This window comes from Cebus imitator, unplaced genomic scaffold, assembly GCF_001604975.1.
Source record: "Cebus imitator isolate Cc_AM_T3 unplaced genomic scaffold, Cebus_imitator-1.0 Scaffold702, whole genome shotgun sequence".
NCBI classification, from domain to species: Eukaryota; Metazoa; Chordata; class Mammalia; order Primates; family Cebidae; genus Cebus; species Cebus imitator.
The window spans coordinates 174,844-202,238 of NW_016108017.1; the positions used below are offsets into that span (position 1 = coordinate 174,844).

The 27,395-nt window shown below is 46.5% G+C and overlaps 1 protein-coding gene across 11 annotated transcripts in view; it reads right to left on the minus strand.

The window, feature by feature from the left end:
- GRB10 (growth factor receptor bound protein 10) overlaps positions 1–27,395 on the minus strand; it is a 208,630-nt gene that overhangs the window by 8,012 nt on the left and 173,223 nt on the right. For 10 of the 11 annotated variants that reach the window (XM_017518730.1, XM_017518726.2, XM_037734996.1 and 7 more), the window contains 9 exons: positions 22,123–22,238; positions 21,040–21,108; positions 19,222–19,359; positions 17,782–17,892; positions 15,454–15,552; positions 8,635–8,712; positions 7,569–7,685; positions 6,299–6,365; positions 5,985–6,072 (listed from right to left, as the gene is read on the minus strand). In XM_017518730.1, coding sequence (XP_017374219.1) covers positions 5,985–6,072; positions 6,299–6,365; positions 7,569–7,685; positions 8,635–8,712; positions 15,454–15,552; positions 17,782–17,892; positions 19,222–19,359; positions 21,040–21,108; positions 22,123–22,238 — 883 coding nt within the window. The remainder of the gene's footprint in view (positions 1–5,984; positions 6,073–6,298; positions 6,366–7,568; positions 7,686–8,634; positions 8,713–15,453; positions 15,553–17,781; positions 17,893–19,221; positions 19,360–21,039; positions 21,109–22,122; positions 22,239–27,395) is intronic. The other variant, XM_017518728.2, reaches the window with a different exon arrangement.

Here is a 27,395-nt window from a genome sequence, read left to right on the forward strand (position 1 = left end):
TCAGGCTGGAATGCAATGGCATGATCTTGGCCCACTGCAACCTCCGCCTCCTGGATTCAAGTGATTCTCCCACCTCAGCCTCGTGAGTAGCTGCGATTACAGGCACCCACCATCATGCCCAGCTAATTTTTATATTTTTAGTAAAGATAAGGTTTCGCCATGTTAGCCAGGCTGTTCTTGAACTCCTGACCTTGTGATCTGCCCACCGTGGCCTCCCAAAGTGCTAGGATTCCAGGCGTGGGCCATTGCGCCCGGTGAGAATAACGCCTCTCTTGCAGAACCGTTGAGAAGACTGGCTGATGTATACACAGCATTGTGCACAACTGTACACAATACAAGGTAGCCTGAAATAACAGTCACCACAATCAGCCAACTGCCGTGATCCAGTGATTTCTAAAAGGACGGCAGTTATAAGAAAGACACCCAGCGAGGTGCTAAGCATGTTAAGTGACTACTAGCCAGGCTCAGAAGTTGTAAACGGCCCAGGATGGAGAGTGGCAAGAACCAGGTAAGTTCTTGCCTTTATTAAGAGTAGATGCTAGGGATGGTGCGCTAGCAGTCCATCATAAACGAATGAAGAGCCCCTTGTGACAGGACCCGACAGCAATCAGAGTAACAATCTAGACCACGCTTACAAGCAAGGCACTGTGCAAAGTGTTTCGTGCACAGATTAACTCATTTAGCTTTACAGTGACGTTGTTATCCTCATTTCATGATGAGCAAGGAAGTGGGGCATGGAGAAGCTAAGCACCTTCCCCAGGGTCACACAGACAGGCACAGAACAGTTCCTGGCTCACCAGGAAAAGCAGGTGAAAGTGAAACTACCCCTCTGACAAGGGTGCTATGTGAGTTCTGAGGATAGCACCTCTCTTTCTGTGGCTGGGAGAAGGGAAAGCTTCAAAGAACTCAAATTTTGCTGAGGAGCTTTCCTTCCAACATGTGGAGGGGCATGAAGTGCAGACAAAGGGACTACACAGGCAGCTGGCATAGGGATTGATGCCTGGTATGGCAGGAAGGCCAGTGGGGCCAGACCATGAGTGTGGGCATGGTGGGGGGACCATCCACATGCCCTGAGGGGGATTAGCATGGTGCTAGGGGTGAGGTGGGATTGTTTAGCAGAGAAGACCTGGGTTTGCCCTTAAAAAGATGGGCATGGGGGGCAAGACAGGAAGGAAGCAGGCCACAAATTCCGTCCAGGGCTGGGAAAGCACAAGTGAATGCACACGCGCGCGCGCCCACACATGCTCGCACGCTCAGCTGCATGGGCAAGGGCAGGGAGCTGCCTGGATCCTGAGATTTCAGAAAGGCTCTGATGTGTCTTTCTAACTGCATATACCATTTGAGACTAAGGCTATGGAAAATGCTGTTTTTACATTATCTGCCCAGAATCTTGCACTGTTTTTCAAGGTGGTTTTCTTTTCTTTATTGTTTGACTGTTTAAAATGGCTTGCCTTCATCATCTCTGCAGGGATCGGTAAAGATTAGAAATGGACTATTTACCTTGTTTTACAAATACACCTCCCTCCCTACACCCAAAAATTATGGGGAGGATGAGCTGTCCCTGTGTTAACGCCTGAATCAATCCCATTATCTGTATTTCTGTGTGTGGTTAGTGCTCCAGCAGCCTAAGGCAGGAGTTGGAAATGACAGCCTTAGAGACAAGGAAGGCTCCAGGAAGGAGGGAGAGGAACGCGTGGTGATGAATAAGGCTGGTGGCACTAGCAGGGCTGATTTGGGGAACAGAAGGTAACAGAGGTGATGCTTCTATCGCTTTCCCAGTCTGGACAGACGGAAGCCTCACCAACTGGGATTCTGATCCAAGAAAAGATAAAAGACAAACATGGCTGGGGGAAGCAAAACACTGACACACAATTCCCATGGCCCAGCAGTGCTGACCTGCAATCTACCCCACCCCAAGGTAGTGCTTTCAATCCAAAGTACAGAGTGGGCCTTACCCCAGAATCACTCGGGAAGCTTCTTTGAATGCACAACTGCCATGCCCATCTCCCTGAGGTTCAGACACATCTGTGTCTGGGGGTGAGGGGTGTCCTCACTGCCCTGGCCTTGGGGAGGACACTTGGTGGCCACGGCACCTAATAAAGCCTCCTGTGGCGGTGCCACTTCTCCAGCAGAGTGACGCTGCCTGGCAAGTGAACCCAAATCACCTCCCACAGACAGCAAGGGTAACAGAGGTACCCCTAAAACATTCTGGGCCTACTTCTGATGAGGTTCAGGGGTACAAGCACGTATACGCTGTATTAGAAGCCCAGAACACACAGACATCCCTAACTCAAAAATGTCACAGAAAGAGAAATTTCAGTGTTAGCCTTTTCTCTCCTTAGGAATGCCAGAAACTTTAGAGGAGAAACACGTTTTTATAGTCAGAGGAGGAGTCATTTCTAATGCTTTAAGAGAGGCTGCCCTGTGGTAACGATGACATCTCAAGTAAGGAGTTTTGGAGCAATTGTAAAGCCACATGGGAAACAAAATCAGACCCATTCTTTACCCAGCAGTGGGAATAAATAAACCCGAGCGCGTCTGGTATCTAAACAAAACCAAACCAGGACCAAAACTGAACAAACAAGGACAAAAGAAAGAAAGGGGGAATGGAGAGGGCAGGAAGGAAGGAAGGGAGAAAGGAGGAAAAGAGTCCACGTACTGGAAGGCGACATGAATGCACCCCTTTATGATTTGGGAGTGGGAAAAACAAAAGTGTTTGCAACTTCATTTATCAGAAAATGCACCAAAACGTAAACAGTGCAGAACTGTCAAAAGATAAAGAAGTCCTTCCACACATGAAACGAGGGTCGGCCTCCTTCATGACAGCATGACTCAGATGGAGGAGGTGAGCCTGCTGACGCACTCTGGTGACACTTCACAATGTGACATAGGCCCTGCCCTTCTACCTCACAGCCTCGCTTCTCAGGACTCACAGCAAAGATACACGGCACAATGACAAAATAATGCAGCACTTTGTCTCATAACATTCACCTGGAAACAGGGTAAACATCCCTCAAGAGGGGACATTTTAAAAAGAGATGTTCCATGTACATAAAAGAAAACCCGAGACTGGAAAATAAATGCGGGCCATCTCCACGCGCTGCTTGAGACGCAGAGGCTTCAGGAACCGTGTGCTGCAGTTCCCGCAAATTCCGTTTGTTCATGTTTGTAAAACGAAATGATAGAAGGATAAACAAACACTGATAAAAGCTATTTATCTGTTACAGGGGTTGGGAGGCAGAGTTGGGTGGACAGGGCTTGTGCCTTACTTCATAGATCTGATTTTGGAACCACGAAAATGTCTTACACAATTTATAAAGCAGCATTCGACCAAAGAGAAAATCAATCAGATCCACTCACAAACACTAAAGAGAAACTGAGACAAACAAACCTGATGTACCCAGCACTTTGGTGGCAGAACCACAGAGAATTACTTTAAGTGACTTTGGGCAAGGTATTTTAAGGTAACCTGCCTAGATTAATCCTTAAGGATTAGAAGGACTGCAAAGAAATTTAGTAGTCTTACTAAATTAATATCAGCATTAATATTTTCCAGATAGTACATGTATACATTTTACATTATGTATTGATAAAATAACAAGTAATAAGTTGATGCCATTAACAGAGATCATCGGAGGAAAAAAAAACAAAAAAATCAAAGAAGTAAAAAATCCGGTAATCTCAAATTTGAATTAACATCATCAACGTGAACCCAAAATTTATTTTTTGTTTTAAAAAAGCCCATGTCCTAGCTCTGTTCACTAAAAAGGCCTAAAGATTGTAGTCTCTAAATTAATCATTTTCCTTTAGAAAGAATCAGGGTGCCTAAGAGAAAATGCATCATTTGAGTCTAATACATCTTTTTCACCCCTAAATCAAATACCACTAATGTTGGCTCAAAAGAACTCAGGAAGCAACTTGAAGGAGCCGCTGGCCAACGAGGGGTAAGTGAGCATCAGAAGAGGAGGTTTTGACTGAAATCAATCAAGACACAAACATCTAAGTTCATAGTGACAGTTTAAACGAAACCCAAACAAACAAACAACAAACACACCCTTGTTTGTCTCTAGTGGAAGATGGGAGAGCAGAAACTCTTTATTCTAAAAACTGACAGAGGGGAAATCCAGGCATTTACCTACTTTTTCCAGGAAATGTCTGATGAAGGGAAGGACTCCAGCTCATAAAGGGAGGAATTAGAAAATGATGATTTTGGAACCCCTAATGCAATATTGAACCTGGGCAGGTTCACCAACGACTGCTAAAACCGCGCAGTGGGTGCGGACATCAGCCTCAGTGGAGGCTCCCGCTTGCTGCACTGGAGCCCCTGCTCACCCGACACCACTGAACAGAGCCAGGCTTCAGGCTTCCGGCTTCCTCCGCTCCAGGCAGCAGGGCTCCCAGTACCCACCCTGTGGACACCAGGCAGGAGAAACGCATCTGACCACACCATGACCACCACTCCCCAGGAACCAGGGAGACAGAGGAACTTATTAAAATAAACCACACACATGCTTTTAGCAAATGACCCGCTTCTTTAACAAAACATATTAAAAAAAAAAGAAAAAGGGAGTGTTGAGAAAGACTATTCTATATCCAAGGAGACAGAGGTGACATGGTATAGCATCCAAATGCCATTTGTGGGTGCTGCCTTAAATAAGCTAAATTTAATTTAAAGGAAGTTTTTTGGTGACAACTGGGGAAATCTGAACATGGATTAGCTTTTTAGAAGATGAGAAATTTTTATTAAGCGTAATAATACTGCAATTATATCAAAACAAAAGGGTCCTTATTTTTTTAGAGACAGGCACTGAGATATATTTGCTCATAAAATTTAGAGTATCTGAGGCTTCCTTTAAAATAGAAGAGGAGGAGAAAGAGGAGGAGAAAAAAAGAAAAAGAGACACGAAGACGAGAAGGAGGAGGGAGAATGCGGGAAAGGGAAGAGATGAAGTGAGTTAGCAAACTGTCGGAGCTGCATGATGTTTAGTGGGGGGTTCGTTATACACTTACGTAAATTTGAAAATTTCTATAATAAAACTTTTTGTAAAACCAAGGAAACAAGAATGACTCTTTGAGTTTAGCAGCCACCAGGAGCCTGTGTTTTGAGCATTCAGACCCTGTATGGGACAGCTCACACAAGGCATAAAACTACTTCATCAGGGAGGAGGACCAGACTGGGTCTCTTTCTGGAGGACTCTGCTGGCTTCGCAGTGTTGGCCTTCTGTGGTAACTGTATCCCATGTCCCTGTCCCTGACTATACACTGTGGCTAGCTCCTTCCCAGGGTCATTCAAGTGTGGTCTTGGGATTTGCTTTGGTCGATGGGAAGGTTGCAAATGTGATGCTAAGAGAATCTTGAGAAGTCTTGTGCATGTGTAGTGGGGTCTAACCTCTCTTGCTACACCTGGGAGCCTCAAGTAACCTGCTGCAGACACACGCCCAGCCACTGGTCACCACCGCAACAGCCCACAGAATCAACTAGACACGAGGGAACCTATCCTGGACTGTCTAGACCCAACCAAGCTGGCCCAGGTGAGAAAGGCCACTTAACCAACCACAACCATGACACGTGATTTACTTTTGTTGTGTTAAGCCACTAAGGTTTGGGGCTATTTGTTGTGCAAACCAACCTCATATAGTGCATAAATCAAAAAGTGTAGGCAAAAGCATTTTTTTTCCCCCATTTGCCCACTATGTTATGAAGGCAAAACAACTTGTGTTCTCCGCCTGTTCAGATTTCATCTAGAGGTGAAGGATAATTACAGTTACAGTCCGAGCAGATGCGGATGAGATCCCTTTCTGCCCCTTACTAGCTGGGCAAGCTCTGCATACCACGTATACCTCTGGGCCTACCTTTTCTCCTCTTTAAAATCAGGACAAAACTGCTGCCTCCCCAGCAAGGACGTCTGAGGAATTAAAGAAAACAGATCCCCAGCACAATAAAATCTCAGCAGACGACATCTCTTATCAGTGGTGGTTCCTTACCCATCCACGAGCCCTTGCTGTTTAATGATCCTGTGGGATTCCTCCCTGGAGATCCTCCCGTGAAACCAGTGCTGTGTCCTGTGAATCACTGTGGAGGGAAGAGACAAGGACAGGGTGGATGGCGGTGCCTCAGAAGCACGGCTTCCCTGACAGTACAACCAACTCTGACCAACGCAGAGCCCCCGACTCCCCCAGCTACAGCGTGTGTGGTACACGCTGCGCACAGGCAAATTCGTAAGGCTCAGGGGGAGTGGAGTGGGGTGCTGTTTGATTTCCTTTATGGACAAAAACGTCAGGCAATGTGCCCTGTTTACCTGTACTTAGGGTAGAAGGGTGGAGGGGACTTTGGCTACCTAGGATGTTCATCCGTGTGCTTCGCTTCTGCAAAAGAAATTCCATATTAGCACCAAGGACAGCAGACAGACATACCAAGTCACCCAACACGTCCAAGCTCAGGGCAAGGCACTAGGCAGGGTACCTGACTGGGCTCACAAGGGCCCTTGCCCCATCTGAAGCCCCCGCTGACCCCTGGGAACAAAGAGCTTACGGTTCTCAGTTGTTAAGAACACCCTGAGATATCGCTGGCTGCCCCAGTATCAAAGTAGAGATACTTATTTCTCACACTAAAGGCATATCATGAAAATGCCATGAATATCCTGGTAAATCTCAGGAGAAACACATGAAGGAGTCTCATTCTATCGCCCAGGCTGGAGTGCAATGGCATGATCTCAGCTCACTGCAACCTCCACCTCTTGGGTTCAAGTGATTTTTCTGCCTCAGCCTCCTGAGTAGCTGGGACTACAGGCGCACACTACCACGCCCAGCTAATTTTTGTATTTTTAGTAGAGACGGGGTTTTACTATATTGGCTAGGCTGGTCTCGAACTCCTGACCTCGTGATCCACCTATCTTGGCCTCCCAAAGTGCTCGGATTACAGGCATAAGCCACCACTCCCGACCGAGCCTTTCTATTAAATTCATGCAGTTCTCAAAACACTGGGCTCTTGACTCCCCATGCTTGGGACTTCCTACTTTTTCCCAACCCCTGATGCTGAATATTACAGAAAATGCCAGATTCCAGGCTCCTGTTTTGCACATGGCCTTTAAGTCTCAGGAGCTTGGAAGCTGATAGTCTTCCCATCTGGAGATTAAGAACCTGAGCCTCAGAGGTGAGGTTGCAGCCTAAGGCCTCTAGGCTGTTAACAGTAGACCTCGATGTGAATGCCTACTGGCCCCACTCAAGCCCAGGGTCTGTGCACCCTATAGACAGCCACTGCCAATTCATCAACAGAACAGCTCTGCATAGGAGCCAGGGTGGGCAGGGGGCTCTGGTCCTCTCCTGTCCCTTTCACAAAAGCCCACAGGACAAGGGAGCAGTGGGGGAAGGCTGGGTGCTGGGAAAGCAGAAGGGGCCTAGAAGGGCCGACTGCTTCCTGCAGCTGAAAACTCATAGAGGCCCTCCACCCAACATGCCACCCCTCTTGCCAACCCACACAGAGCCATTCCTCTGGGAGAAGAGAAGACCACATGGTGAGGCTACCACCTCGAGGGCACCCCTCCAGGTTGGCCAGGGCTGGGACTTTACCCTCCAGGCGTGGCCCTCCTCCAGGGCAGCACTCTGGGCCTCTGCTGGATTCTCTATCACGCGTCCTGTTTGCCCAGAAAAATCCATTGCCACAAGGGAGTTCTCGGAGACACTGCGCTGGAAAGGAAAGGCCACGGGTTCTTTAAACATAGGAAATTAAGGCAGAGCGGAGTCTTGGCTTAATTTCTGATAGTCATCAAGACAGTCAGGAAAGGAAAGCAGGGAATGCCCACTTTCCACCCCTCATCTCCCCAAGTTTCAGGTGGGAAATTCACTGGTTCAGGCTGAAAATTCAGGGACCTCTTTGGTTTTTCTTAAGAAGAATGAGATACATTCTAGTCCTCACTGAGTATTAAAGGCTGCTGGTGGGGCCCTGGCACGCCCAGGATTGGACTGTGTGGTCCTTCACTGGCTCCTGACCTTTACTCCAACACAGCAAAGAAACAAACAGCCAACAGCTGGGGTGAGCCTAGGCCTCCCCAAAGAGTCATTCCCCTGGGGATGGGGGTTCAGGGAAACTCATGGACTCTTTCTGCGGCACCACTGGGCATCTCACAGAGCAGACACTAAAGGACCCTCAGGACTGTATTTTGAGAAGATGAAGTGCTTCTGCCCCTCTGAGAGGCAGAGTGCCCAGAACATAAGAGGAATGATGACAATCTCTAAAGTTTTACGACTGCAGCGTAATAGCCAGCAGCTCCCATGTCAGCAGCTCCCATGGGTCCCAAGGCTTAAGGAACAAAAGCCGAAGGTAGGAAAGGCAGGGCCCCACAAGGACCAAAAGTTGTTGCTGCCATTTTTGAGCACTTAAAGAGAGCCACCTCCTTACACAACCCTGAGGGAAGACGCAGGGATGGGAGAAGGATGGCAGAGGGATGCGCTCCTTGCAGTTCCACTGCCGAGACTACAAAACCCACATAACTGTGCCATGCAGTGGCTTCCCTGAAATGCGCAGACACTCTCCGGAGCTTCTCCTGCCCACCTCGTGTAAAATGAGTTATCCTTAACACATGTGATGTAGCAGCGGAAAAGGCACTAGACTTCTGAAGGTCCTAGCTTTACTTACCACTGGCGTTGAGAACGGGGACAGCAAGGCCTTCCTCTGCTGAGGGATTCGGTAGTTCTGGTAAAGGAGCATTCCATACTGGAGGGGAGAAGCCACAGTCAGTCACCAGCCCAGGAGCCCCGAGGCCTGGCACTTGACAAATGCCATGGCAGGAAAGGGCAACGCTGAGTGCAGAACAGGGAGCGATGCCCTGAACCAGCCCAGGAACCTGAGTGCCGCTGACCCTGATTAATGCAGGGGTTAGGGGGGAATGACGCCCCTTGAAATAAAAAATCCGAGTACAGCTCTTGACTCCCACGAAACTTACCTACTAGTAGCCTACTGCTGATCAGCCTTACTGATAACATAAACAGTCAATTAACACATATTTTGTACGTTATATGTATTCCATTGAAGCTAGAGAAAAGAAAATGTTAAGACAATCATAAGAGAAAATACAATTATGGGATTGTACTGCATTTATTGATTCTGTAAGTTTAGGTTGTGTGTTTACACAATGAACTATCTGTTTGATGTGGAAGGCAACCATTCAATCTCTGGTACTTATCAAGCAATTTAAGTTTCTCTTATAATATCATGATCTTTCCCTGTTCTTGGGAGCACTTCCGGCTTCCCTAGTGGCACTTCTTATGGATCCCATGGTGTTCTTTAAAGTTCCTGCATTGCACTCCACATAATGAAAAATACTCCAGAAACATGAGCCCGCTTTTTACTACAACATGCAATTTACTGGAGAGAAGACCTGCTCACGGTGAGATAATCAGCAACACAAGGTGGGTTTTTAAATGAACACCTGCGACATCTAAGTTCACTGTAATAGCAACAGGAGGTAGCTACAAAATTATCAGAGTAATGCAGCAGGGACTGTAATTAATTTTATGCAGTTCTGAGTTAACCCTGCAACTTTACGTTTGTTTGTATCTCCTGACTACAAACGGTGCCATGTAAAGTCTGTATTTGTTTGCATTCAGTTTTGATACTTTCAACTTTTCGTAATAGATTTATATGTATTTTACGGCAGTAAATAATGCGGACTAGTATCAACATATGCATGTATTTTATGCCTTCATGACATCTGTTTCTCATTTTTTTTGATATTTCCAGGCTATGCAGTTTGTCTTAGAGTCTTCTTGAAACATTCACAAATCTCAAAAATACTTCCAATATCTTTATCAAAAAAAATAAATCTCTAAGTGGACCTGCACAGTTCAAATCCATTCAAACCTACGTTCAACAGGGTGCACGCCTCCATGCTGCCGCTATTCCTGCCCCTCAGGAGGTCAGAGCTGACTGGTTTGGGAATGAGCGGGACAGGGACAAACACAATAGTAACAACATCAAGAACAAGTCATCTTATTGAGTGCTACTGTGGGCGAGCTAGGAGTCTAAGTGCTTTATGTTGCTATTTCATTTAATCCTCTGCATTTTCTGAGCTGTATACTATAATTATCCCCATGTGCCAGGGCACAGAACTGAAGCACAGAGGAGTGAGACAAGCTGTCCCCCTCACGACTCTGAACATACACGGCCTATTCCAGACCCAGTAGCAGTGCCCTCCCTCGCCGAGGCTTGCCACCTAATTGCTCAGCAGTCTGTGCTTTACTGACTCTGGTATGCGGCTCAGGGCCCTACAACGTCTCATACGCATCCAACATTCCAACCTACACACCTGAATCCCACATTCTAACCAGGTGGAGAAGAAGAAAGAGTCAGAAACAGGAAGTGAAGTCATCAAGTAGCACACCTCTTCCTTCACGGGATCTAAACTCAGTTCTGCCTGTAGGTCTCATGGCACATGTTCATTTCTAGGATAAAAATACCTAGAACATGATGCAAAGGTCTAATACAGGAACAACTGCACTCCAGCGAGAGAAGAGTGAGAACAGGTCAGTAGAAATATTTTATTGAGATAATGCCAAGAACATCCCAAAATTGACAAAAAGACATCAGGCTACAGATTCAGGGAACAGGGTAAGCCCACTCCAAGCAAAGCATGGAAAGATTGCTGAGAAACAGCGATGAAGAGAATGTCAAAAAACAACCAAAGGGAAACATGCATTATTTTCACAGAAGCAACGGGAGGACAGACAGCTCATGTTTTTACATAAATCACGAGATTCAGAAGACAACGGAGTGGGAAGATGCAGAAGAGAGTAACTGCTAACCTCGCATCCCATAACCAGTAAAAAGTTCCTTCAAGAATGGAGGTGAAACAAAAAGTAAGAAAATTTCTCAGGCCCACATGAAAAGAATTCCTAAGTTGAGGTCTCTGAGTCCCAGAGAAAAGAATGCAAATTCAGGAAAGATTAAAGTGCAAAGATTTAGGTGAGTAAAATTAAAATTGAGTATATAAAATAACAACAACAACAACAACATGGTATTTTAAGAGGCTTTATATATATGACAAGAATCCTTCAAAAAGGGTAATGGAGCGAATGGCGCAAAAGGTGCTCATGCCTGCCTGAAAGCAGTCAGTAAATGTGCTGCATCGTAAGAGATTCAAGTTCAAGGTGCATGTTAGGCTGGGCGCGGTGGCTCACGTCTGTAATCCCAGCACTCTGGGAGGCCAAGGCAGGCAGATTGCTTGAGCATGGGAGTTTGAGACCAGCCTAGGCAACATGGCAAAACCCCATCACTACAAAAAATACAAAAATTAGCTGGGCATGGTAGCGCATGCCTGTACTCCCAGCTACTCGGGAGGCTGAGGTGGGAGGATGGAAGTCCGGGAGGTTGAGGCTGCAGTGAGATGAGCTCATGTCACTGCACTCCAGCCTGGGTAACAAAGTGAGATCCTGACAAAGTGAAAAAATAAAAAAAAAAAAAAAAAAAAAGAAAAAAAAAAAGAAATAGAAAAAAGATGTGATATCTAGGGTAACCATGAAAAAATAGTAAGTGTACATTTAAGTATTGGGTTAATGGAGGGAAAAACATAAATAAATATACTTAATAAATCTAAAAAATTAAGAGAGAAAGGAATACAGGAGAGGCAGGACAACCTGGAAAAACTGCAAATGGTAGGTTCAAATACAAATATGGTTATCACGCTGAATAATACAATTACATCACAGTAAATGTTTTGGTCAAAAGATAAAGATTATCAAAGTAAAATAGCCAGTTATGTTGTGCTTATAAGAGATACTCCTTAAACATAAGGACCCAGAAAGGTGGAAAAAACATGGTCCAAGAAAAGCTATGTCAACACTAATGAAGCAAAGCTGAGGTAAAAACCATTAAATAAATTAATATGAGCCGAGATTAGACTCTGGAGCAAGGAGCGCTGCTGGAGATAATAAATGGTATTTCATAATCGTCTTAGAATTGACATACCAGGAAGATATAAATACTCTCGATTTTGGGTACCTAATAACACACACATTTTATTTTATTGACGTTTGCATGTATATATCTAGGTATATGGGTGTGTGTAGACAGAAAATATTAAATGGTAATAAATGATGGTTGCAAAGTTTCAGTGCTGTGTTCATGGCCTTTTCAATGTCAGGTCGTGTAAAACCAAAGCAACCACTACTAGGGACTCGTGCATGGATGAGGCAAGACCTCCCTCTTGGGGAAGAACTGCTACAGCAGATTAAACGACTTCTAGAAGACAGAGGGAGGACGAAAGCTGGTCATAAATGTTTCAAAGTTTTAATGCTATTCACACAGCTCCTATAGCATCCAAGAAATTACCTAACAAACAATGTAACAGGAAGGAATGAAACAAAAGATTATCTGCTGGCACTACCTACTAAGAGCACCTTTCTGAAAGGCTGAGTATAGTCACGCCACCTTTCTCCTATGCAGATCCAAGCTATAAGATTTATTCATTTTTTTTCAAGAAAGTGAATCTGTGTGGGTAAAGATGTAACAAGGTCCTAGGTTAATTCCAAATAACAACCCAGCTGTGCCTTTCCACGGTTGATAGGGAGATGCCATCTGGAGTAAATGGTAAAAGGTCCCTGTCAGCATCAGCCCTCAGACCCTCTTATCCTCTAAAAGGGGATCCAGTGTCTGTGTCCTCATCTGGAGGAAGCAGAGCACACACATGGGATGCCTTGTTTCAGAATAAATGTCAACATGGAGACCCTGGGTCATCAAGAGTTATTCTCCCCACTGTCCCTAACTCTCTCCACGTAGCGTTTCTGTATAGTCGGTAATGAATCAGTGCTGACGACACTGAAATAGCGTTTTGACTGCATTAAAACCCTATGGCTGTTTGGGAAGGAAAGCTGTTGCCGCCTGCATCCCAATTTGAGACACGGCAAGAGGGAGGAGACATGATCAGAACACTGTAACAATAATACACTTGCTCATGTCTGTGCTTTTCTCTCAGCCTGTTCATTAACGGCAAAGGGCCTGGGGGCGGAACAGGCTGGGATGGAAAGGCACCACTCACACTCCACTTGAGACTGGCCCCGAGGCCGGCACTGCCACCGTCCTGTCAGGTCTGGCTCCCCAGCCTCCTGTAAGAACAGCACTAAGACGCATGCTCAATGTCTCTACAATCTGTGGGTCACTGCATGCAAAGTGCTCCCTGCAAAGTGGCCGGGACAACGGGAATGCACTCAGAACGGACTGCCACTTCCTGGTGGCTCTAGGGAGGGCAGCAAAGCATGATAGTGAGGAAGGGGGGTGGGGGCCAGAATGCTGAGGCTCTGACCCTGCTCTGCCACACGGCGGCAGCCACAGCACGGGGCCTCAGTTTTATCATCTGCACAATGAGGATAATGACAATTACCTGTCACTTAGCTGTCATGAGGAGTAAAGCGATAAAGAATGCCTGGTCTATAGTAAATGCTCAAAAAAAAATCTTACTGTTACGTAACACATCATTGTTACCACTGACATCGACAAAGTCAGTTCGTTTCGCGTTACTGACTCTGCCCACATCCCTTCCTGTGACTCACGCTGCCACAGCAAAAGACAGTTGCTCTTTTCCACCCAAGAAACAGTGGTTAAGAACCTGCTACCTGGATTTATTATGTATTATCCAAAGTAATAGAATTCACAGCGTCTTGGATTGTATGATCACTGTTCTTTTTCATTTCCTTTTTTCTGCCTTTTCCAAAACAGATTATTCATTTGCAGATTAAAATTTAAACCATATACAAACACCTTTAAAAGATTCCCCCGGCCACTGCCCCTACCTGCACAGCTGTCTCTCCCATCGTCTCTCCCTAGCAAGCGACCTCTTTCTTCTCTCCTGCAGTCTCACACAACGTTCATGTACACGCCATTAAATACAAATACTCCCATTTTTGTCTCCCCTTCACACAAATCTAGCATACTCTATATACTGTTCTGCACTTTGCTTCTTAATTGTAATTTTTCCACCACAGAACACAAAGAGCAACGTCATTCCTTTTGGAGGTCCATGCAGAATACTGCCCTTGATGGACACTGTGTCACCTATGTGACCACTTGCACTGATAAGCCTCACACTGTATGATAAGTTACACTTACTCATACTGTGTGACCGGCTTACACAGTAGTCTACGATCTAGAATGTATTAACATGGACACTTCCTCTTCCATTATTGAATTAGTAAAATTTTGACTTTCATAATTCTTTTTTTATCAGTGGAAAAACAAACTAAGGTTCTGGGAGAGAGATACAGGAAGCCCATCTGTGCAGCATTCAGTCTGGGCTCCCAACCTCCGATAAAAATGGCACTAAGACATATCCTTAATTTGTCAGGAATCTGTGGATTACTAGGTGCAAGGTGCTTCCTGCAAAGCGCCCAGGATGACAGGACTACATTCAGAACTGGATCTGCAGCACCTCCAGGAGAGTTCTGAGCTATGCTGCCTTCAGCTCCTCCATCTCCTTAACTGACTTCACCTTGAGTCTCTGGACCAGCTAAAAGGCCACTACAATTCAATGAAGACTGAGAGTTTCTGTAAAGAAATCCCTAGACCATCGTATCCATCGCCTCCAACTGACTAAACGAACGTCTCCTCTGGAGCCCCCTGGATTTTAGCCAAGCTCATCTGGCCCAGCTAACTTGCAACTCACAAGGACTCTGTGGACATAATTCCAGACATGTGGGGTATGGTATGTGTGCACAGGAACACTGTGGGAAATCCAAAGTGATTACAGTAAACAGCCATATGAAATCACTCTGGCAATTAGCATGAAATTGCTATCAAGGGCATTACTCCATATGCAGTTCGACGTGATAAATTTCCTTTAGAACTTACAGTCAGGAGACACTGTCTCTGCTGAGGAGCGACAGTGAGCTGTATAATTCATCATGTTGACTTCATGACCCTGGCTTCTTGGGAACCTGAGAATTGGTTCAGTCGTGAAAATAATGAACACCTCCTGTACTATCTCCTTTCTCCCTGGCCCTGATTTTTCGAATCCTATTATTCTAATCTAGTGGTCTCAACCAGGGGCAGTTCCCCACCCCCTGGAATCAGGACACATGTGGCAACATTTAGAGATGTTTTTGGTTGTCTCAACTGGCCAGGCATGCGACTGGCACCTAGCACACAGAGACCAGGGATGCCACACTGCTAAGTGGCCTGCAATGCTTGGATGTCCCCCAGACGCCCTGATAAAGAATTATTCCACCCAAAATGTCAGTAGTACTGAGTCTGGAAAACCTAACTCTAACCCATTTAATATTAGGCCCTCTGTTAAAAGCTCCTGAGATCTTGTTTAGAAAGATGCCTAACTACGTTTGATAAATAAAACATTGCGACAGAACAGTAGAAAAGTTACGAGCATGTTCCTGCCAGAATAGGCATCAGGTCCAGAGGCCAATTCTCCACGAAGAGATGTGCACTCAACACAAACTGCAGGATGTTGCATACCTTGAGGAGTCTGAACGCCGTCATCCAGCATGTCCTGGTTTGCTCATCCTCTGCACAGAGCAATCTCAGCTCTTTAGTTTCGTTCCTGACTTTGTTTGGCTACAGGAGGTAAAAGAAAGTCCTGTTAGGGCCGGCCGCGGTGGCTCACGCCTGTAATCCCAGCACTTTGGGAGGCCGAGGTGGGTGGATCATGAGGTCAAGAGATCGAGACCATCCTGGTCAACATGGTGAAACCCCGTCTCTACTAAAAATACAAAAAATTAGCTGGGCATGGTGGCGCACGCCTGTAATCCCAGCTACTCAGGAGGCTGAGGCAGGAGAATTGCCTGAACCTAGGAGGCGGAGGTTGCAGTGAGCCGAGATCGTGCCATTGCACTCCAGCCTGGGTAACAAGAGCGAAACTCCGTCTCAAAAAAAAAAAAAAAAGTCCTGTTAGCGTTATACAGGGAGTCAAAAACACAGCTTATGTCAAGGCAGGGCTGCATCTGACACAGACCAGAGACAATCAGCTGGAGATCCCCTGGCGAGGAGCACAGCAGATGCACACACACCTGTGTGTCAAGCGTTCATTCATCCACCTTCCTGACAAGCCTTTATTAAGCGCCTATCATGGACTGGCCCCAGGTTGAGGACCACTTAGCTGAATAATAAGCCATCCTTTGACTGGGAACTTCAGAGGAGACAGAAAAACGATCACAAGACAACGTAACATGGCAAGCACCACAGGACAAAGAGGAAGAGGTGTCTAACTCTGCTGAGGGACTGGATCCTATGGGAGGAGAATGTACCTTCTGAGTTCCTGAAGGAGAAATCTTAAAGTTGCCCCCAGGCCACTGAGAGGAGGGGCTGCTGCCGGGCTTAGCAAAGAGGCACAACCCCTGAGGAGCTCAGGGGTTCTAATATCCGAGCAGCCCCAAAATCAGCCCCCAAATAGAAGGTCCAAAGAGGGAGACTGATGTTGGGTCTGGAGGAGGAGACAGAAGGGGAAGTAGGCACCCCGAGGTAGGTGAAGACACCATGGGGAGATGAGAGATGCCCCTCTAGAGGCAGGGCCTTTGGTGAGGAAGAAGAATTGGTGCAGGGTAAACTGACTTGCATCTCCACGAGAATCCCCGATCTCAGACTCAAGAAACAATGTTGGACATGGCTCCAGCTCCCCCTCCCAGAAATCTACGGGGGTTGGGAGACAGATGTGACTACTCTGCACTGCGCTGGTGCTACGGCAGAAGCAGAGGCTGCATTTGCAGAGACACGCAAGCATGGCGGGCATGTGCCGGCGGGAGAGGAGGGCGCAGCTGCTGCTCCCACGTCCAGCCCTTCCTGAGGCCACCTTGGGCTTCTAGCTGGAGTGAATTAGATGCTTATCACTTACAACCGAAAGAGTTTTCCCTGAGCAAAGTATGAGATGATGTTTTGGAAAGAAATTTTCTCCCAAGGAGGGGCTCCCCATGTTCTGTGTTCTTCTCAGGATGCAGCTTGGGCTATGGCTCATAAATCAGCCTAGGAGGCAAACTCCAAGTACAGCTATTCATTGGCTGCCGGATGTGGGCGATGTAGCCAACTTTCTATCCCACAAGGGGCCATGAAGATTAGATAATAGATGTAACACTGTTAGTGGAATATCTCATGCAGAGTAAGTGTTCAGTAAATATCATCGACCATTATGATTATTAAATACCACCACAACCTTCCCAGGGGAAGAGGAGTGGACTCTGCCTACAGTTGTGTGGACTCTGCCCATAGGTGTGTGCACATGTGTATCTGTGTACATGTGTGTATAATGTACGCATGTGTGCATAGAGGTGCGTGTTTATGCATGTATGTATGTACGTGGGTGTGTGTGCACGCGTGTGTATGCATGCCAGCACACACATGCCTGCAGAGGATGGGCACTGTTGTGACCATTCCTATCTGGCTGTCCCCACGGTCAGAGGCCCAGGCTGAAGGCATCAGCTCACTCAGTACCATGCATGCAACCCAGCTGACATGCCAAGGGTTCCCTGCTTTACCCTGCCTACGCTTCCAGCTACTGGTACTGGGCTACAGCCACAGCCTACCCTTTGAAGCCAAAAGTCACCCTCCCAAAAACACTGAGCGCACTGGCCACATTATCCATCCCTGTCTGCTTTTCCTTGAGCTTCTGAGCTACTTAAGGACTGACAGCAGCAAGTGTACAATAAATGTTTTTACAGGAATGCATAAACCCAGTATGATACTATGTTTCTGTTGAAGACAACAGAAGCAACAATCAAGTGCTGGGCAAGAGAGGAAGTCAGTTTCTGGTGGGCTGCTGAGCATGTGTGCAGTCACTGGACAGCTCATGGGTACCTTTATGCAGAGCCCGTAGTCTGTGGGGGCACTGTACTGCTTCCTGCCGGCGATCAAGTAGAAGATGTTGCTGTCCTCCAGGTCTGCCAGCAGCTGCAGGTGTCTGGGTTCCTGTGACAACATTGGCCAGGTTTAAGTCTCAAGCACAGCAAAGAGCAAACACGTTCACATCTGGTAGACAGAGGGCAGTCTCTGCACACTCACAGGCACTTTCCCTGATGACACTTTACATATTACATATGATTATTACATGTGCTGTAATAAGTGCTAATCTGAAACCAAATTCACCCAGCCTAACCCAAATTTTCCCAATTTTCCTAACACCCACTTTCCCAATTCTCAGACACACAAGACTACTGGAATATATTTGATACTTCTGCCGAATCAAAGCCCCCTGACCCGAGATTCAGGATAAAAAGCAGGAGAAAATCTCTAACCCCAAAGTCAGAGTTAAGGGCACGGGACCTGTCTGCCTTTGGTTTGTTGCGTGTCCCGAGTTTAAATGTACCCTGGGTTTTCCCAGTGGTAGCTTGTCCCACCCTTCTCCTCTTCAACTCTTCAGCCCAGCTCTGTTTCCTGCTCTAGGAAACACCCTCCTGCCTTCAGCACACATGAGGATGGTGAGCGGGTCACACAGCAGAGCTGGAAGGTCAGGATGCTACCATGCCCTGTGTCAGACCAAAGCCCCGCTCTGCAGATGACCCCTTCTCTCTGGCCCATGAGTCGGCAGCTGCTGACTTCCGAGAACCGGCTTGATGCTCAACACCTGTGCTTGAGGTCACGCCAGCTCCCTTTCCCCTCCGCTGGCCAGAGAAAAAGAGACTGCAGCCCTCAGACGGTAAGTGCTCAGCCAGGTTGGGTGGACGTGGCTCCTACCACAGGGTGTACGTGGACAGCACGAGAAGAGGGCAGGCAAGAGTGTACATGGGACAGAAGGAGATGCCGGCCAAAGCCCTCAATGCTACCAGCTCTTTTAAGGGTGTGCAGCTGATTTCCATCTCTCATCTTCTTCTCACTGGGCTACATGCAACCTGCAGTTTATTTCACAAAATGTTTATGATATGTAAAGTTACACTGGCATTAGGGTGGCAATAATCTATGAAAGATCTTTATAGCTAGCTTAAAGCCCAACTTATGAGAACCAGGCCAGTCTCTGAAGAGATGGGGCAGCCAGGGGGGTCTGCTCCCAACCCACAGTGCGGGCAGGGCGGGGAGGTGGGGTGCTTAGGCCTGCATTATTTATTACCCAGTCGCTGAGGGAGACCAGGAGACCAGCGACTCCAAGTTTAGCTGTTGCACAATTAGCTTGTTACGAAATTGTTCTGAGCTTGGAGGAGTCGAAGGTGCATTTAAAAACGAAGCCCAGGTTCACTCTGAGGACCCCCGGTGGGGAGCGGCTGGGGCAGAATCAGGGCTGGTGGTGGTGGTTTCAAAGCGTACCTTTGAAGTTCCCTTTGTGGAGCAATAAAGGCCAGATCTCCGTAAACACACATAGAGCTTTTTCCATGATTTCTTTCCCAGCTCTTTCACATGCAAAAATCCTTGAATTTCAGGACAGCTACTGGAGTTCAGAAAATTCTGTTGAAGAACAAATTTTTAGAATCACATAATGCTAACCTAATTAAAGCAAACATGTTAGTGGCATAGCTGACATTTTCTGAATGATTAAAAGACTCCTTTTTGGTCAATCTGAGGGTTTTCTCCTTTCCAAAGACTTAAATTCCCATCTCAATTGGTGTTGCATAGAACATAATTCGTATTTAAACACATGGAAGCAAATGGACCTTTCTAACACTAGTGATAATACGAGTCATGAATTTCCCTATAAGATAGTGCACCAAAGGATCCAGTCTGATATCAGACTGAGGACAAGAGCAAGTGACTGGGGCGCTGGGGATTGAGGGCAAGTACGTAGTGGCCACTTTTACCCAGGCACCCCTCCATCAAAGGGGGATGCCAAAGGTGTCATCTGTCTTCAAGTGATGCACCCAGGTGCAGGAGATCCTGGTGATGTCCCCCTGCCTCAGCTAATTCTTCCCACAGGAAGCCTTAAGAATAAAGGCTTTAACCCCCAAAAAACTAACAAGAAACCATGCTTTTCATCAATGGGAAGACAGGCTGAGGGCCAGGTCACAGAACAGAGTCAGGGAGGTGATACTGGCAGGTCCTGCTATTAGACTGGAAGGGGACAAGGCTCTTTTCCCCGCAGGTGAGAAAGGCACATCAGACAGAGCCCTGGTACACCCAGGTCGGTCCTTCTTAAGTTCGCAAGAGATCACTGCACACTTTCACAAAGCACGTGAATCCTCTCAAAGCCAAGGCAATTAAAATGGAATCTGCCGCTTCACTGTTCGCTGTGCAAGGGTGACAACTTAGTGTTGACACCTCTCGCCAGAACAGATGCATGCTATGGTGGAAGGGCTTCTGAAGACACCACCAGGACAGAGCTCTGAAGCTCTTGTCTTTTAGTTGCTGAAACAAATCTGGTGATAACAACATAGAAAAAGAAGGGCTTATGAGCAGAATTCTGTAGGAACTAAATTTTAGTAGTTTCTCTTATTATGTAATGTCATCTGGATATTGTTGGTGGCCTTAGGAAACAGTTGATTCTCTCACTTTTAACATGTACACAGGCACATTTTTAGGGTGTAGCTGTAACATCCCCATTCCCTGCTCCCAGCTTCCCTGGAGGAGCATATGTGAGAGCAGAACAGAGGCCCAAAGGCTCTCTCCACTGGAAGGAAAGGTGGGGAGAGACCAGTTTTTCTAAGAACAGACTTTAGAAGCAGAAGGACAATTAGAGCAAGTTTATTTGTAATGTATGGCAAGTTACTTTTAAAAGTCTCTTGTGGTAACCCGATCATCTTTTACTATAGACTCTGTGCTTTTGCAGAGATTTCCAAGCAGCTGTGCAGTGGCCTGACCTGGGAACCCTGCTCAGAAAGAGCTGGGAACCCTGAGACTAGGGCTTCTCCATGTACCCACAGCCCACACTCAGCAGCGGCATCACTGGACTCATTCTAAGTCAGAGCAAGGGCATCCTGTGTGTAAGTGCCTGTTGGGCTTAGAAGGAACCAGCTACACATAGATTTTCCAGGTAAACTTTTAATTTCTGGTTACTCTCAACCCTCTTAAGAGCCAAGGCTATAAACTATGAAAGATGCAGCCTCTTCAGGTTTTTACAATGTTGCCGTTCAGTTCCAAGAGGATTTCTATGCAGAAAGTCTATTTCAGCAAAGGTCTATTTTGGCCCAGTACCTGCAAAAGCTGACTCTGACTGCCATTGGACTGCTGGCACCATGTAACCATCTGTTCTGGGAAGAAGTTCTAAGAAGATGGGGAAAAAAATACATGAAAGATTAGCTTCCAAGTCAGGGAAGGTATGTCATATAGATACGTCAGTTTTAAAACTCTTCCTACCAGTATAATTATGAACACCTGTATTTAAAATGACAGTCCTTTTTATTATTCCATCACACAGAGGAAACACCTTCTTTAAAAGGTTGTATTTCGTTTCCCAAAATGCTGGGTCCGAGTCTGGAATACCGACTATGTTTACTAAGGGATTCACATCTCACAGCATGCTCCATGGCAAAGAGCAATGCCAGACTCCAAGTCCAGTGGCATAAATGCACAGCACGAGATAAAGAATTCCTGAAACTAAAAGGTGAGCCCAGTCACAAGAAAACCCTTTTCTGTTGGATTCCTCAAATTTCTTACATTTAAATAAAAAAGCAGCTAAATTATCAGAGTCAGAAATGGCCATGGCCGTGGGTCTTCTCCCCACCTGCCGCAGCTCTGCCCATGCCTCAGGACGACAGCGAGTGCCCGGGAACTAGGAGGCACCTTCCCTATCCTGGCCTCTCACAGGACAAGTGCCTCTTCCGAAGAGAGAAAAGGAAAGAGAGATCAAGATCACTGGCTCAAGACACCAACCAACTGCCCTGATTTCTCTAGTCAACCTTCCACGTATGATGACAAAATATATTTGCTATTTGCAAACAATGAGTTTTTCTTCTGCTGAGTGCTTTATCAGTCTAACTGAGAACTTTCAAAATAATGGAAAATGCCCAGCCTCCCCAGCTCTTGTCTTAGAGACAGACCGCCTTTAGAGTGTCTGTTTGAGGAAGGAGACCTCTACCTTCAGTCAGTCCCAGGCACATTGAGTGAAGCACCAGAGACTGGGTTTCAATCAAGGATGGAACTTCATTAAACTGCAACTCCGATTCTCAAACCCATACACTACCCCATACCTCTCGCTCTCTGATACTATAAAATCCAACTATAAACTTCAAGATTTCAAGAGTCCCAAACCCCAAACATGAAGACGTTAACACTTACCACTGGGTTTTTAAAGAACTCGTATTTTGCATAATTCTTCCTGAATAGAAATTTACTCTCACTGGCCATGGTACTCTCCACCTGCACCACCAGCTCATGGTCTTCCAAGCACCTCTCTGCAGGGGCAAAGCATCACATGTGAGATGCAACAGGTGGGAAAATCATGGTAGCTTTACAACCACATGTAAGATTTGTTCAACTTTCTAGTCTTCTTTAAACATTATGAATAAAGATGAGGTCAGGAAGAAAACCAAATTTAAATCTCTCTTTAATGCACTACCAAATGTGTAAGAGGTCTTAAAACACACAGCATGAGGAATTCAGGTCCATACTTATTCGTTTTTTTGTGTTTTTTTTGTTTTTTTGAGACGGAGTTTCACTCATGTTACCCAGGCTGGAGTGCAATGGCATGATCTCGGCTCACCACAACCTCCGCCTCCTGGGTTCAGGCAATTCTCCTGCCTCAGCCTCCTGAGTAGCTGGGATTACAGGCACACACCACCATGCCCAGCTAATTTTTTGTATTTTTAGTAGAGACGGGGTTTCATCATGTTGACCAGGATGGTCTCGATCTCTTGACCTCGTGATCCACCCGCCTCGGCCTCCCAAAGTGCTGGGATTACAGGCTTGAGCCACCGCGCCCGGCCAATACTTATTCTTATATACTTCTTTTGAATTTGGCATCTGCCAGATGTTAAGGAACAAGTCCATAAGAATCTTAGCAAATGATTTTTCCCTTAAGAAATTTCAACTCGTGTAAAGAACAGACTATAACAGGTGAGAAAATATTCAAAGACAAAGGAAAAAGGATTTGAAAGTGGTGGGGAAGGAGGGGATGACCAAAGACGGTGCAGAGATGGAAGGAGAGGGAAGCTTTTTGATGACACGAAACTTGGTTGCCTAAAATGATGGTGGTACATACCGAGGGAGGGACCGTGATGAACAGGAGACTGTACACACAGACATACTCATCGTTCACGCTGAAGCCCACACACGCCACATCATGGAACAGTTCTCGTCGACTGAATCACATGTGAAGGCAGGGAAGAGAACACACTCCATGCTCCACCACCCACTGTGCACACGCACACACGCACGCACACGCCCCTTCACAGCATCTTACATAGCAGCACTGTTCCCGGGAAGAGAAAGGTCGCTTCCCTCACTGCTTGAACACAGTGATTCCAGGCGGAGTGGGACGAACAGCGTGCGCTTGGAGAGGCCCCACTGCTCCCTTTCACGGCAGTTACATCCCTTCCCAGGCGCCTCCTCAGAAACTGTCATGGGAGAGTGGTGGCCATGTGAAACTAACCTTGTTAAATCATGGAATAAACAAGATGAGTAGATCTATGCCAGGGTCAATGTGTGAACTCATGCCAAGACGGTACGGATTCACATGCTATGGAATCGACAACAGGGCAGTTCTGTCGTCCTAGTAAGCCCCTACCCTCCTCTCCTGCTGCCAGATTGGAATCTTGAGAAAAGTTTCATCTTGGAAGGAAGGAATGAAGTTAAAGGCAAAAGCATTTCTGAGTCAAAGTGATCTCAGAATGCAGAAAAGACTTCCGGTCTACAAAGAACAACTGTGGCCATGGGCATGCATCTCTGATGGCCCTGACTGGTATGCAGAAGCAAATTCTGAGCTGATTTGTGCTCCGCCTCAGTTTTAACATGACAAGGAAAGAACTCCTTGGTAAAAACACATTTAAAGCCAGACTTTGTGAAGAAAAGGAATTTTCTCCCCATGGCTGCCAGAAAGCTCAGACTTGGCACTACCAGCAAGTGTGGAGCAGTTCCCATTTGTCCATGTCTTGGAGAGAATGCTGCTAGCAACATGTGAACCAATCTATGGCCCTCATGTCTCCCCATCACAGAAAAGGACAGAAACCAAGAACACGTGACGAAAACTGTTATGTTTGTTTTCTAAAAGGAGGTTGGGCTCGAGGTCATTCATTGAAAATGGATTTTCCAGAAGGAAAACAAATCAGTGACTTCCATTGAGATGTTTATTCAGAGAAAAATGTCTTTCTGTAGTTACAGGAAAAAAACAAAAACCCCAAACCAAAACCAACAATCTAATAACCTGCTGATGGCTGATTTACAGAACTAACAATTTTTATCAGGCAAATAAGGAGAAATACAAATGGGAGGCAACAGCTACCTAAGTGGGGAGAATATGTCTGTTTCCAAAGCAAAGGACATTTTGTCTCCAAAGAACCCCAAGGGGAGCCAAAGAGGAAGCCTGGGGCAGCCCCCAGCCCTAAGGGGGTGGCCAAGCCCATGTAGGCGCCCATCCTTGTGGACAGCACTTTCCTGTCTCCCTGCGCCTGCCCTGGAAAGACCATGGGCAAGCTGCACATGGAAGTGTAAACACAAGTGGGGGGGGGGCCGTGTCCCTGGTGGTCAGGTCAAGGTGGACAGGTGAGGGCTTGGTGTCCTGGCAAAGGGGGCCTGGAAACTTGGGGCAACTGGTGGGCTGCCAAACCAACTGTGTATACTGAAAGGAGTGTGCTTTTCTGATGCTGGTGACCCCAGAGGGCACCTAGCATCCCCAGAGGTGAGTCCCAAGATAAACGAAACATCAATTCCCTTTTCCTCACTCACAGCAGGTCACCCAACACAATGTGGCCGGTGACCCCTTTCTCAGAGATCTAGAGCTATGCAGCCTCCAGACGCAGCTGAATGCCCCCGGCACAAATGCCCTGGGGAACCACTGTTCCAGTCGGCTACTGACCACACAATATATGTTCAAAGATCTTTCCCCCGGTTCTAATTTTCCCTGTGATTTAAAGACATATATTTTCAAATGACCTTGCGTGATTCTAAACAATCAGATCACTATCTATACGCTGCTATGATTACAATGGCCCAGAGTTAAATGGGAATGCTACTTTTCAAGATAATATTCCGAATGTAATTTTTGAAAAAATGGAAAAGGCAAAAATTCCTTGAAGTATATTTGTATTTTTCAAATTTCTGAAACTAAGGCTGGCATTACTCTACTCCTCAAGAAAAAGCATTTCAATATCAAGACAACTCAAAAAAGACAACTCCTTGCCTTTACCCTTGTAGCTAAAGTGTGATTCCTGGGCAGAAAGATGTGCTGCCCGCTTGGCAGTGGAGGGGCTGTGGCAGAGCCGGCACACAGAGCCCACACACCCCACCGTCTCGGCCTCACACCGAGCTACAGCCCTTGGGCCACCCCCTGCCCATCGCTCCTCAGCACAGCCCATCCGAGGAAGAGAAAGAGCTGTTGGCAAGCTCAGGGCTTTCCCAGGATAAGAAACTGTCAATGGAGTAATCAGTGAGATAGCCCTGACATGTGGATAAGCCCATAAGCAGACTTCTTTCTATTTACAGATTTTAGTGGGGGAAAGGACATCTTTTGTTGCTTTTCAAATGTAAAAGGGAGACAGAGACATAAAACCAGCCTGTGAAAGGCCCCCTCTAATCTGCAAGGGTCAACAGGTGCCGGCTGTTTCTCTCTCCACATCTTTCTGCATGTCAAGCTGCCAGCATCCAAAAGCGTGGCAGCCACAGCACCTCCAGTTACTGCCACGGCGTTTCTCATCTGACCAGGAACAAATGCAAAGCTGTCAACAACCAAAAAGGACTCGTTGCTCTTTCTGTTTCAGCCGAATCCTTGGGATAACAGAATTCCTCAAATCCTTGAAATCTGGAGGATCTGGCGGACACCCTCTTCTCTTTACTGTGTTCTCTGCGTAAGTTACAACTTCTCCCAGATTCTCTGGCCTTAGTCTGCCTGACGTCTACAGTTACTTGGGGCCTGGGTCCAAGAGTCCAAGGCAACGGATGCCTCCACATTCCCAGGGATGGGTTTATCTGCGATCCCACTTTCAAGTTCAGGGGTCATCAAGATACTGGTTTTGTATTTTTACATTTGTATTTTTAAAAATTCCTTTTATCTTTTATTTCTGAGGCAGGGTCTTGTTCTGTCAGCCAGCTGGAGTGCAGTGATGAGAACACAGCTCTCTGCAGCCTCAATCTCCTGGGCTCAAGTGATCCTCCTGCCTTAGCCTTCCGATGTGCTGGGACTACAGGCATGAGCCACTGTGCCTGGCCAAAGATTCCTTTTAAAATATAATTTGTTTACTTGATATGTCTGCAGGCTGACTGTTTAAGATGGCTGCGTCCTCCATGTGTGAGGCTGCACTGCCTAAAGTGAACCTTCCAGAGACTCGCAGCTCACGTGCTCAGGGCAGAAGGGATGGAGACACCTTCCAAAAGGCCTGCCCCATTCCGGCAGCCCCAGCTGGACTTACTGTTGGGTGCTGAGTGGCCTGGGTCAGGGACAGTGTTTTCATGGCTAAAAGCTCCCCTTCAGACACTGAGACTGGGAGAGCCTAGGGATACTGCTAACATAGAAAGGGACCATTTAAAGGGACGAGTGAACTGGGATTTTAAAACAGACCATCAGTCACTAGGGCTTTGCAACAACTTTTCCAAGTGCTTCCAGTGGTGAATGTCCCCAGGAGCTGACACTGGGAAGGGTTACATGACCTCGCTCTGCTCATAGGAGTCCGTCTCTGTTTGCTCACAAGCACGGTGCAGAGGGGACACGACAATCCGCCCCCAGCCAGAGGAGCTGCTCTCCTGAGTGACAGCAGGGATGCCACTGTTGCTGCCAATGGAGGGTGACCAGCATTGCAGAGGAGCGGTGCCCTGAAAACTGCAGACACTCACGCACGGGGCTTTTCTCCCACGGAAAGGGAGCCACCTGCTGCAGGCTATCTTGGGAACTGCCCTTACCTTTTCTAAAGCTATCACTTCCTTCTGGGAAGGTTTAGTATTATTAAGGGACTGATACTTTAGCTGTTAAGATCCTTATACAGGTTGAGTATCCCTTATCCTAAATGCCTGGGACCAGAAGCTTTGGGTTTTGGGTTTTGTTTTTTTTTTAAATTTTGGAATATTTGCATTATATTTACCAGTTGAACAATCCAAAATCCAAAAATCAGAAATGCTTCAATGAGCATTTCCTTTGAGAATCAAATCAGTATTCAAAAAGTTTCAAACTTTAGAGCATTTCAGATTTCAGATTTTTGAATTTGGGATATTCAAACAGTAATAATTATACTTTGAAAACTTCAATCTTGGAGGCTATACATAGGCTTAAAATGCTATCCAACTTGGGTGGCCTACACCCTCAATTATGGGGAGTTTGGGTTACAATCTGCCTTAGTATCTGCCTTATGGATTTGCAAGCACTGCTTGGCTTTTGCCCCTGCCACCCACCTGGTATATGTCCACAT